The following is a 14,665-nucleotide window of genomic DNA, read 5'->3' on the forward strand; positions in this document are numbered from 1 at the left end:
ACTGTGTATCGAAATGTTACCATTGTAAATGAAAATAATAGTAATAAATTTTAAAAATTAAAATTGGTCAAGAACCTGGGCTTAGTTCAGCCAGAAAGAACCGAAAAATATCTGCTTAAATTATGCATTTCATGATAAACCAAATGACCACATTGGATAGCAGTCATATACATGTAGTTCTCGAACGTTAATTTTAGTGTCCCTCGCTGTTGCTGAACATGGCTGGTCTCAATATCCATAAGCCATACCTGTTTCCAGGGGTTCTAGAATTTGTAACAAAAATTCACTTGCCAGTGGATTTAAAAATTCACTGACCATGGTTAAAAATTCACTTTCCCAATTTTAACTGTTGATAAAACAAAACAAAACTGGTAAATGAAAATAATACATTTTTCAATGTAATTTTTGTATACTGAGACTGTTTAATCAGTTTGTCAAAATTTACACAAAAAATAAGCATACTTTATGGTCTGTTTAGAAAAACATGCAAAAAATGTCCATCAGTTTAGAATAAAGTTGCCTTAAAATGTGTATATATTTATTTATATGGTGTATACGATGTTTTTAACAGTTAAAAAAAGTTTAATTGGTAATTATTAAGGAAAGCAATTATGAAGTACTGGCTCTATGCCAATAAACTTTGTCATGTTTAACCGAAAGAGCGAAATCTACTTGGCCCTTGATTTCAAGGAATTAAAAAGAATTACATCTGAAATATGGTCACTGAGAAAACAGATGCCATCCACATCTTTGCCAAGCGAACAGATCCAAAGTGAAAACTGAACAGTAAACAGCAAGGATTGACCAGTGTCTATGTCCAGGGCCATAAATAGAGGGTGGGAAGTAGAATCTTTCCTCCTCCCACAAAAATAAGAAAAGGTGCCTTTTTCTAGTTCATAGTACAATGAAAAAACAAAGGGCCAATTTCTCATGCCAGGGTTATTTGCATAGCACGTTTCACATGCACATCTTTCATTAACCACAGGCTATAACACCAGGTTATAATTGCACTGCTCGAATTGTTTGAATTTGCAATTTACTGATAAAAAACGTCAACTTTCAAATTTTACTTCTGACCCCAATCGTCCTCAAGATCTTTGGTGTCATAAAACCTACTGTAATACTGAACTACCAGTTGTAATGTTTGCCCAATTAATTCACTATTATCATATAACCATTCCCCACAGTTAATATACCTTACAATTTTGGCAATTGTAAATTCTTATTAGAGTTCCCCTACTTTTTTGGAAGAGTATATAATATTGACGATAATGGAACACACTCTTTGTCTTCGAGTAATAGCAATATTGCAATACGTTTTTGTGTAAGTTATAGGTGACATGGCAATATAATCTACATACATGTATACAAAATCTATGAGCAATGCTTTCATAAAGCAATACATAATGCTTCTCTATACAGTATTTAAACATTTACCTTTTCACAAAGTAAATCCATTCCAAGTCTCTTCACAAGTTTTTGAAGGTGAACAGCCACCTTGTCATGCAGTTTCAAATTTCAGACTGCACGGGTCAACTTTTTCTGTATGTTAGATCCAATGTCACATTAAGCTCCAAGTTTCATAATTAGATGCCCATTTCTTATATATATCTTCAAATGTTTGTGTAGTTCCAAATTTCATACATTGATCAACATTTTATGTCATTCCAAATAGATCTAAATTTTATGGCTCCAAATTTCATACATAGATATTTATTTTTTTATATGCAGTTATATAACTTGTGATATCGTTTCATACATGGATCAAAATTTCATGCTATCAAAATTTTATAAATTGTGTCAAAATTTGTCCAATTTTCATACATGCATGTAGATCAAAAATTTATGTCTCCAAATTTCATACATAGATAAAACAATGATATATGTATTTGCACCTTTTATAGTGATGTAATTTGAGTGAGATAAACATTTGATACATAGCTCCAGTTGTGTGATATGTCAGTTGTGTTTGCTTTGAACACCTTGTTACACAGCACCAGTAATCTTGTCCAGTATACAGAGCTGGTTAATCAGGCCGACACAATCCGCTGTGTGGATTGTTACGTTACACACTAACATGCCACTGTGTGGAGTCGGCCGACCGTGCACACGCCTCATTCCTGTGTTTATTTTAACAAGTGCACCTTTTGACTCTGGGCTCGATCACACTGTGAGAAGAACGTTCTGTAAATCAGACATCGCCAGCAGATCAATACACTAATCTGTCACTAGCGTCTTACGCACCTGACGGTCACAACTTAACATGCTCACCTGAAAATATGACAGGGCTTGAAATATCACGCATTCTGGTCAGCTTTCTTGAAGAACATACTGTAAATCAAACTTTGCGAGTTGATCAGTACAGTAATTATCTGTCACTAGTGTCTTACACATTTAATAGTTTTAACATAACATGCTTACCTGAAAACACAACAGGGCTCGAAATGTCAACCATTGTGGTCAAACAGAATTAATATTCCCCATTGTGGTCAGTCTGTGAAAAGTGTGTCATGTGAAAGACATTGTGAGCCGATTAACACACTAATCCATCTCTAGCATCTGACATATTTGGTAGTCCAACTTTGCATGCTTATGTGAAAACATGGCAGGGCTTGAAACATCATCCATTGTGGTCAGACATGTAAACCAGACAAGAAAATAAATCAACTTAGTATTTTGCATGCTTGATAGTTAAACATAACATGATTACCTGAAAACATGGCAGGGCTCAAAACATCACCCATTGTGGTCAGTCTGAAAATATATCATGTAAATGATATAACACCATTACACGAGTAGGTCAATACAGTAATCCATCACTAAGTGTCTTATAGTTCCAACTTAACATTACCTCATCACATGACATGGCTCAAAATATATCATGTAAATGATACAACACCATTACACGAGTAGGTCAATACAGTAATCCATCACTAAGTGTCTTATAGTTCCAACTTAACATTACCTCATCACATGACATGGCTCAAAATATATCATGTAAATGATACAACACCATTACACGAGTAGGTCAATACAGTAATCCATCACTAAGTGTCTTATAGTTCCAACTTAACATTACCTCATCACATGACATGGCTCAAAATATATCATGTAAATGATACAACACCATTACACGAGTAGGTCAATACAGTAATCCATCACTAAGTGTCTTATAGTTCCAACTTAACATTACCTCATCACATGACATGGCTCAAAATATATCATGTAAATGATACAACACCATTACACGAGTAGGTCAATACAGTAATCCATCACTAAGTGTCTTATAGTTCCAACTTAACATTACCTCATCACATGACATGGCTCAAAATATATCATGTAAATGATACAACACCATTACACGAGTAGGTCAATACAGTAATCCATCACTAAGTGTCTTATAGTTCCAACTTAACATTACCTCATCACATGACATGGCTCAAAATATATCATGTAAATGATACAACACCATTACACGAGTAGGTCAATACAGTAATCCATCACTAAGTGTCTTATAGTTCCAACTTAACATTACCTCATCACATGACATGGCTCAAAATATATCATGTAAATGATACAACACCATTACACGAGTAGGTCAATACAGTAATCCATCACTAAGTGTCTTATAGTTCCAACTTAACATTACCTCATCACATGACATGGCTCAAAATATATCATGTAAATGATACAACACCATTACACGAGTAGGTCAATACAGTAATCCATCACTAAGTGTCTTATAGTTCCAACTTAACATTACCTCATCACATGACATGGCTCAAAATATATCATGTAAATGATACAACACCATTACACGAGTAGGTCAATACAGTAATCCATCACTAAGTGTCTTATAGTTCCAACTTAACATTACCTCATCACATGACATGGCTCAAAATATATCATGTAAATGATACAACACCATTACACGAGTAGGTCAATACAGTAATCCATCACTAAGTGTCTTATAGTTCCAACTTAACATTACCTCATCACATGACATGGCTCAAAATATATCATGTAAATGATATAACACCATTACACGAGTAGGTCAATACAGTAATCCATCACTAAGTGTCTTATAGTTCCAACTTAACATTACCTCATCACATGACATGGCTCAAAATATATCATGTAAATGATATAACACCATTACACGAGTAGGTCAATACAGTAATCCATCACTAAGTGTCTTATAGTTCCAACTTAACATTACCTCATCACATGACATGGCTCAAAATATATCATGTAAATGATATAACACCATTACACGAGTAGGTCAATACAGTAATCCATCACTAAGTGTCTTATAGTTCCAACTTAACATTACCTCATCACATGACATGGCTCAAAATATATCATGTAAATGATACAACACCATTACACGAGTAGGTCAATACAGTAATCCATCACTAAGTGTCTTATAGTTCCAACTTAACATTACCTCATCACATGACATGGCTCAAAATATATCATGTAAATGATACAACACCATTACACGAGTAGGTCAATACAGTAATCCATCACTAAGTGTCTTATAGTTCCAACTTAACATTACCTCATCACATGACATGGCTCAAAATATATCATGTAAATGATACAACACCATTACACGAGTAGGTCAATACAGTAATCCATCACTAAGTGTCTTATAGTTCCAACTTAACATTACCTCATCACATGACATGGCTCAAAATATATCATGTAAATGATACAACACCATTACACGAGTAGGTCAATACAGTAATCCATCACTAAGTGTCTTATAGTTCCAACTTAACATTACCTCATCACATGACATGGCTCAAAATATATCATGTAAATGATACAACACCATTACACGAGTAGGTCAATACAGTAATCCATCACTAAGTGTCTTATAGTTCCAACTTAACATTACCTCATCACATGACATGGCTCAAAATATATCATGTAAATGATACAACACCATTACACGAGTAGGTCAATACAGTAATCCATCACTAAGTGTCTTATAGTTCCAACTTAACATTACCTCATCACATGACATGGCTCAAAATATATCATGTAAATGATACAACACCATTACACGAGTAGGTCAATACAGTAATCCATCACTAAGTGTCTTATAGTTCCAACTTAACATTACCTCATCACATGACATGGCTCAAAATATATCATGTAAATGATACAACACCATTACACGAGTAGGTCAATACAGTAATCCATCACTAAGTGTCTTATAGTTCCAACTTAACATTACCTCATCACATGACATGGCTCAAAATATATCATGTAAATGATACAACACCATTACACGAGTAGGTCAATACAGTAATCCATCACTAAGTGTCTTATAGTTCCAACTTAACATTACCTCATCACATGACATGGCTCAAAATATATCATGTAAATGATACAAACACCATTACACGAGTAGGTCAATACAGTAATCCATCACTAAGTGTCTTATAGTTCCAACTTAACATTACCTCATCACATGACATGGCTCAAAATATATCATGTAAATGATACAACACCATTACACGAGTAGGTCAATACAGTAATCCATCACTAAGTGTCTTATAGTTCCAACTTAACATTACCTCATCACATGACATGGCTCAAAATATATCATGTAAATGATATAACACCATTACACGAGTAGGTCAATACAGTAATCCATCACTAAGTGTCTTATAGTTCCAACTTAACATTACCTCATCACATGACATGGCTCAAAATATATCATGTAAATGATACAACACCATTACACGAGTAGGTCAATACAGTAATCCATCACTAAGTGTCTTATAGTTCCAACTTAACATTACCTCATCACATGACATGGCTCAAAATATATCATGTAAATGATATAACACCATTACACGAGTAGGTCAATACAGTAATCCATCACTAAGTGTCTTATAGTTCCAACTTAACATTACCTCATCACATGACATGGCTCAAAATATATCATGTAAATGATACAACACCATTACACGAGTAGGTCAATACAGTAATCCATCACTAAGTGTCTTATAGTTCCAACTTAACATTACCTCATCACATGACATGGCTCAAAATATATCATGTAAATGATACAACACCATTACACGAGTAGGTCAATACAGTAATCCATCACTAAGTGTCTTATAGTTCCAACTTAACATTACCTCATCACATGACATGGCTCAAAATATATCATGTAAATGATACAACACCATTACACGAGTAGGTCAATACAGTAATCCATCACTAAGTGTCTTATAGTTCCAACTTAACATTACCTCATCACATGACATGGCTCAAAATATATCATCCAATCAGGGTTGCTGTCAGAGGGTAAAACGGGTATGACGCCATAACCAAAAATGTTGGCAGATTTTCTTTTTTAAGATGACCATTTGACAAAATTAATGACTGTTACCAGTATTGAATGACTTTCTAAATCCTAACCCTAAAGGTAACAAATTTTCTTGCTGGGGGAGGCTCCCCATACCCTCTGTTGACTGGTTGCATTCAGTTCTATGGCATCAGTGATAGTGTAGTTCTTTGTGATTGGTTTAAGTCATAATATATCTGTTACAAAACATATTGCACTGTTTATTATACTGAGGTTCATGTTAACTGATTTTAATCATAATATATCTATTACATGTACAAACATTGTACTGTTTATTTATACTGAGGTTCATGTTTACTGTTTAAGTCATAATATATCTATTACAAACATTGTACTGTTTATTTATACTGAGGTTCATGTTTACTAGTTTCAACAGAACTTGATGTTCTTGCTTATATCCAGTTAGGGTTCAAACACACTGTCCTGGGTACACTAAATGTATGAGCTGTCTGTTAGAGCAGGGGTTATAGTTAGATATAGGTCAGTGTAGTGGTCTATTCCTCCCCTCTAAGCTGGGTGGAAGCAGGTACCAAGATGCAATCCCAGTACCTGGCAACCTTATGGTTAATGGCTTAACCACTGTGCCACTGAAGTCGATATTTAGCTGGTGATTTCATCAAGGAATGAATGTTAATGACACCCCAGCATGAAAAATACATCAGCTATTAGGTGTCAGAGTAAAAAAAAGTAAAATATTGTTTTGTTTAATGACACAACTAGAGAAAAGTGACTTATTAATCATCAGCTATTGGATGTCAACCATTTGGTCATTATGACATATAGTCTTAGAGAAGAAACACGCATTCTGACATATAGTCTTAGAGCAGAAACACGCATTTGTCCATTAGTAGCAAGAGATCTTTTGTATGCACTTTCCCACAGACAGAATAGCACATATATTATGGCCTTGGATATACCAGTCGTGGTGCACTGGTTGAAACAAGAAATATAGCCCAGTGGATCCACCAACAGCACATCAAGCGAATGCTTCACCACTGGGCTATGTTCTCCCCGAGGAAGTAAAAAGAACTTGCTGTTAATATTTGCACAAATTGCCAGCTATAGGTATATATTAATGATCTGATGTTACACTTTTATTCTGCCTGCTATACAGATACATCATTAAAACATTAAGTTATTGTTTCTTTAAACATTCATTCATTCATTCATTCATTCATTCATTCATTCATAAAATTGATTCAGGTAAATATATTTATTTATTTATTTATTCAAACCTAGTACCGTAATGCTGCTAATTAAACCAAAATATGAACCAGTATTTTTGAAACAAGTGAATCTGTTAATTTGTACACATCATGCAGGTGAAATAAAATATGCACTACATGAATATACATGTATAAAGTAGTTTATCATGTTTCCGTAACAAAAACATTCAGCTATTTGCCAATATTCAGTCATATATTTTCCAGTTGACAAGAAAACCTAAGAATCGTAAATAGTTATGGTAGCAGTTACTTTCATTATACAAACATTTTATACCACATGATAAATTTCTGAATAGTAGCAATGAGAATATTTTGTACATAAAATTGTCATAAAAGCCACATGCAGTATAAAATATCAACATGTTATTTGAAAATTGTTTTCCAGCCTTGGTTTCTTTCTGTCTGGATCAGGACATAAAAGTATTCTGTGAAATGTGATCTGTGCGTGCCGACCCTCGTTGATGGAATAATTAACGATTATTGACCTCTTCACAAAGCCACTGCCCGGCTAATTCCATTGTTTGTTCGCCTCACCAAGTGGAGTGAAGCCGCTTGAGAAAGCCCGACCATAAATCACCTGTTTGTTCTCTTCATCTTGGTCTGTCTGGCACAGTGTCAGTTTCTGGCATGGTCTTTCCTTGGCAATATCTCAATGACACACAAATTAATAGAGATCTTTTAATATCTTTATCGTAGGATGTTATACAAATATTGTTGATAGTGTGATAAAATAGAATTTAGAATGCTTTTACATTTGTATAGATGTTTTTTCTTGACTTTGATTTTAGTTTTGTCCACATTTGTTATTGATTTTTAGTTTGTTTATCAGTTTGTTGATTGGTCTGTCTGTCTGTCCATCTGTCCACCTGAGAGTTTGTTATTTTATTTAGTGAACAATATTTGAATAATTGTTAGCATTGACATCTTTAACCACAAACTCCAGCAAGATTTCAATGTATTTTACATATAGTCAAGATGAAACTAGTTCTGCGCATGGAGAATGAAAGAAATCACTTTTCTTTTTCAGTTACTAGGGTTTCAAAATTAATTTTGTACACAACCTACTTTAAAAGATTGTTATATTAGAGCTATAAAAGTAATTTTATGCATGTACTCAGGAGCTAGAGTGGATGTCACGTACAGTAATTAGGTCACTCTGACCTGATTTCAAGCAATACTGAACATGATAGAAAAATCCATGCTACATGTATTTGATTCAGGATGTCCAAACTTTTTATTTTGTGGCACTGAACATGTAAGAAATATCTTGTTAATTGAACACCATCTTTCATACTGTTTTATACAAGATCATCAAATTTGTAATGGGGACCTGAATTGTTGCATATATACATGTACATGTACTATAATTAGACAAGACAATTTGTAATGGGGACCTGAATTGTTGCATATATACATGTACCATAATTAGACAAGACAATTTGTAATGGGGACCTGAATTGTTGCATATATACATGTACCATAATTAGACAAGACAATTTGTAATGGGGACCTGAATTGTTGCATAGATACATGTACCATAATTAGACAAGACAATTTGTAATGGGGACCTGAATTGTTGCATAGATACATGTACCATAATTAGACAAGACAATTTTTATTCAGTATAAAGGCCATAGGCCCATAATACAGTCAGAAACTGTTATACATGTTTGCGCATGTGTAGTGTTTGCATATTTTACTATAGGTATATATTTAAATATTTAAGTATTTCTAATTTTTTGCATATTATAAAGATAAAGACATACATGTACATTAAATAATACATCCAAATTTTCTGATGTCATAATATCTATAAAAGTTTGCAATGAATGATTTTTTATAAATTTAGAAATATGGTGATCTCTTAGTAACTTATAATGCTTACATACAAGCAACATATGGAGTTCATCCTGAATATATCTTAATCCCTGATCCAGGCAATATGGACAGAGTCTTTCAGTGTAGGTAATGCTCTTATATCTTCCTTGGTCAACCGCAAGTCTAAAGTTGCTACATCTAAACCTTGTATATATTACTTTAAGATAAACAGGGATTTCATAAGTGAGATAAAGTTCTACATTTAACAATGACTTATAATGCTTATAATAAAAAGTATCAGATAAATCTGTAACAGAACTACACCAATTTTGCTGAAGATTATCAAACAATCGTTGTCTAAATTTAACTATAAACAATTTTACGTCTCCAACATCCTGAGCTATCCAAACATAGCCAAATCCATAATTAGGTCACTATGATAACTAGGGAGCAGTTTGCTCAGTATCATGTTATGATATGTATATGCAATTTTTATAGACTGCTACACAATTTTAAAACATTAAATAGTATTTGCTAATCAAAATTTTGATAGAATCCATGCTATGTAGCCAATATAACTTCCATACCATTTGATAAAAACTGATATAATTAAGTCACTCTGACATACATGTACTTTTTACACCGATAAATTCCTGACCCATTTTTTAAAGTACTGTGATCCACTTTTGTGGAATTTATAAAATAATAACTCCATCTATGTTTTCTGAACTCCATGGAAAATGCACTAGTCAGATTTATAATTGTGAAAAGGACATTAAACATTAAACTGATTTTGTGTGACTGGATGTATTCTGATAGGCAGTAAATAGCCACACAATTGCACACAAGGGTTAGGGTTTCTAAACACTAAGACATATTTTTCACTATTACGGCTGTTTCCGGAGTGTTTCTGGTCATTCTGGTGTTTTTAATACATGTATCACAAAATTCTTTTTTTTTCATTTTAAAAACGCATGTACATCTGAGAAGAAACACTTATGGAGTCACATTCAAGTCTGTTTCTAAGGGTATTTAATTCACTGTGTCAACATCACAGACTCTAGCTTGTTTCACTCTGTTGTAACTTTATGCAAGTGTGATACAGGTTTGTAGGTTAACTAAACTTAATGTCCAATTTTACGAGTTGAAACAGGGTCTGCGACTTAAATGGGTTTTTTTTTTATATAGGAACCTCACACATAAGATAATAATAACTGAGGACTGGGTTGAATCAAGTTCAGTATATATTGGCAGATCTAGGTGCTGATATATAGATAGCACTTTGTTTCATTAGCCGTATATTTGAACACATCAGTTTCAATATATATATATATATTTTCTTCTTCAGTGATTGAAGCTGTTAAGCTGAACAAGACCCTGATGTATATCAACGAGCACCAGAAGTGCCTCATGGACCACCACAAGACAGACCTGGCCACTCTGCAGACCCAGTTGGTGGAGATCAAAGTGAGGCTGGAGGCAAAGCCCAAGCTGGAGAAAGACATACATAAATATGAACTGGAGAACACAGTACTAAAACAACAAGTTAAACATGTAATAACTTCTGTATTTACATAGTATACATAAATATGAACACAGTACTAAAACAACAAGTTAAACATGTAATAACTTCTTTATTTACATAGTATACATAAATATGAACTGGAGAACACAGTACTAAAACAAGTTAAACATGTAATAACTTCTGTATTTACATAGTATACATAAATATGAACTGGATAACACAGTACTAAAACAACAAGTTAAACATGTAATAACTTCTGTATTTACTTAGTATACATAAATATGAACTGGAGAACACAGTAGTAAAACAACAAGTTAAACATGTAATAACTTTTGTATTTACATAGTATACATAAATATGAACTGGAGAACACAGTACTAAAACAACAAGTTAAACATGTAATAACTTCTGTATTTACTTAGTATACATAAATATGAACTGGAGAACACTACTAAAACAACAAGTTAAACATGTAATAACTTTTGTATTTACATAGTATACATAAATATGAACTGGAGAACACAGTATTAAACAACAAGTTAAACATGTAATAACTTTTGTATTTACATAGTATACATAAATATGAACTGGAGAACACAGTACTAAAACAACAAGTTAAACATGTAATAACTTCTGTATTTACTTAGTATACATAAATATGAACTGGAGAACACAGTACTAAAACAATAAGTTAAACATGTAATAACTTTTGTATTTACATAGTATACATAAATATGAACTGGAGAACACAGTACTAAAACAACAAGTTAAACATGTAATAACTTCTGTATTTACATAGTATACATAAATTTGAACTAGAGAACACCGAAGTTCAACAAGTTAGACATGTAATAACTTCTAAATGACTGATCTATCAAAGGATGTGCTGTGTGCTCTCCTACCTGAGTTAAACAAGTTAGACATGTAATAACTTCTAAATGACTGATCTATCAAAGGATGTGCTGTGTGCTCTCCTACCTGAGTTAAAGTGCACATAAAACATCTCATGCTGCTATTCAGTACGAGTAGCCTGTACGTGCTATCTGCAGATTTTCTCTTATTATTTAGGACAGGTGTCACAATTATCACATGTTAGACACCAGAGCTATTGGTTCAAACATTACAGTCAGTAAACAAGCATTCCTCTTTTTTAAAGGCACAGATATGGATGTTAAAAGTCTTTACAAACACTCTTCTCTTTATCTGTTACTTTAAAAGTTTTGATGTAATTGAAATAATAATAATAATAATAATAAATTCTTTATTTAGTGATGATAACTCAGCAAAAGTTACATGTAATCTTCCCTGAGGTCCTCAGGTACAAACAATACAGAATTACAATACATACATTTATAAACAAATAGAAAATACATACATGGCATAAAACAATGTAGGCCTACAAATGATATTATTTTAACAAATATTGCTTGAGTCTATATTTAAAAACAGCAGTATTTGGCAATGATCGGATAGCTTTAGGTAATTGATTCCGAAGTACTGGGCCAGAGTAGCTGAAGCATTTTTAAATAAAGACTCTTTAGTACATCTTGCAATAAATAGATTTTCATCCTCAGTTTAGTGAGACTATGTTATGTACTGTTATTTATAAAGGGACCATGAAAAACGTCTAGTTTTGAGGGAATTCTGGTTTACAAAGGGTTCGGTTTTAAGTGGTTTCTCTGTAGATGTCTGTTATTACAATTATTTCTTATGATTTCAAGCAAATGTTCTCTACTTGACAGCTAACGAGTTACCAAGATGAACTGACCGCAGAAGTAGAGGAAAGCAAGACAAAGTATGAGGTACGAGTATGGACTCATGTAACTGTCCATGTCCATGTTTCTACTGTTTCATTGCATATTAATTAATTAATCAATCAATTAATAATAATAATAATAAAAACCAGAAGAAAAAAAACATTTTAAAATAGGGTCAGCCATTTTGTTTTAGGTAGGGTCAGGTTTCCAGGAACACAAAATGTTTTCAGGTCGAACATACTCTGCTTTGTTTCGTTTCCTCCACCACCCCATTATTATTCGTGAAACTAATACTTTGATGGGCAGGGTGTGGCTCAGGGATACAGCCCATGCATGGGGTGTGAGGAGTCTTAGCATCAGGTGCCCTTGATCAGCTTAGGGTTTTTCACATACCAACCATTTCCCCATGACTACTACATGAAATGATGTGGTATGTACCATCTTGTCTTTGGGAAGGCATGTATGAAAGGTCATTTGCTGTTTTTCGGTGGGAGTATCCTGTGTTTCTTCTTTTTTGATCGTGTTGAAATCATTTTAAGTGTCAAAATAATTATATGTTCAGGGATGTGATTTTTCAGCTTTTTATCTGATTTCAGCTTTTTTTACATAAAATAATCTTCACAAAATAGACTGGATTTGATCGAAAATGCTAAAAAAATTACCTTTATTTAGATATTGTATAGATATTTCAACTTTTAAAAGATATTTTCAGCTTTTATTTTAAAACAAGTATCACATCACATACATGATATGTTGATCAAGTGTTGAAATAATCTTAATGAGACACTAAACAGCTGTAGTGTAGAATGTTCTGACGTGTTGGTGTATATTATGATTTGTCCTACTTTTTGTAGTAAAATATAGACATACATGTAGATGCTATTTGTGTAAATTAAATTAATACTTTTTAAAGTTTGTTACATTTATTTATTTTATTAAAATTAAAAAAACAAAAAACCCTTCTGAAACAAATGGTGTCAGAGTGCTCAGTCTGTAATGAAGTTTTGCCAACACATGACTAATTTGTATTCATTGTAGTGGGGGCGGGACATAGCCCAGTGGTACAGCGCTCGCTCGATGCGCGGTCGGGTTGGGATCGATCCCCGTCGGTGGGCCCATTGGGCTATTTCTTGTTCAGCCAGTGCACCACGACTGGTTTATCAAAAGTCATGCTATGTACTACCCTGTCTGTGGGATGGTGCACATAAAACATCCCTTGCTGCTAATTGAAAAGAGTAGCCCATGAAGTGGTCGACAGTGGGTTTCCTCTCTCAATATCTGTGTGGTCCGTAACCATATGTCCGACGCCATATAACCGTAAATAAAATGTGTTGAGTGCATCATTAAATAAAACATTTCCTTATTTCATTGTAGTGTTAATGACGATTAGCCATTGTCACCTGTTAAACTGTGTAGTGGGAGACATTCACATTGGCAGATGTACTTTGATTTTCATTTCGTTGTTTAACCATCCATTTATCCTACGTGTATGACCTGTTCTCCCATCCAGAGCGGGAAGTAGCCCAGTGGTAAAGAGCTCACTTGATGCACAATCGGTTTGGGATCAATCCCCGTTGGTGGACCCATTGGACTATTTCTCATTCCAGCCAGTGCACCACGACTGGTATATAAAAGGCCATGGCATGTGTTATCCTGTCCTTGCTGCTAATCGAAAAAAGTAGTCCATGAAGTGGCGACAGCGGGTTTCTTCTCTCAATATCTGTGTGGTCCTTAACCATATGTCTGACGCCATATAACCGTAAATAAAATATGTTGAGTGCGTCATTAAATAAAACATTTCTTTCTTTTCCCTTCCATCCATTTAGGGGGGGGGGGGGGGGGGATTTAGCTTAGTCAGTTGAGTGCTTGCCTGTGGTGCTTGCATCACAGGATCGAACCACCTCACTGGATCCATTCAGCTGACTGGGTCTTCTCTCATTCCAACCAGTGC

The 14,665-nt window shown here is 33.9% G+C and overlaps 1 protein-coding gene across 4 annotated transcripts in view; it reads left to right on the forward strand.

The window, feature by feature from the left end:
- LOC121376761 (coiled-coil domain-containing protein 73-like) overlaps positions 1 to 14,665 on the forward strand; it is a 173,194-nt gene that overhangs the window by 151,760 nt on the left and 6,769 nt on the right. For all 4 annotated transcript variants that reach the window (XM_041504531.1, XM_041504530.1, XM_041504532.1 and 1 more), the window contains 2 exons: positions 10,781 to 10,986; positions 12,700 to 12,759. In XM_041504531.1, the coding sequence (XP_041360465.1) occupies positions 10,781 to 10,986; positions 12,700 to 12,759 (266 nt within the window). The remainder of the gene's footprint in view (positions 1 to 10,780; positions 10,987 to 12,699; positions 12,760 to 14,665) is intronic.

Source organism: Gigantopelta aegis, chromosome 7 (genome assembly GCF_016097555.1).
Source record: "Gigantopelta aegis isolate Gae_Host chromosome 7, Gae_host_genome, whole genome shotgun sequence".
Taxonomy (NCBI): Eukaryota; Metazoa; Mollusca; class Gastropoda; order Neomphalida; family Peltospiridae; genus Gigantopelta; species Gigantopelta aegis.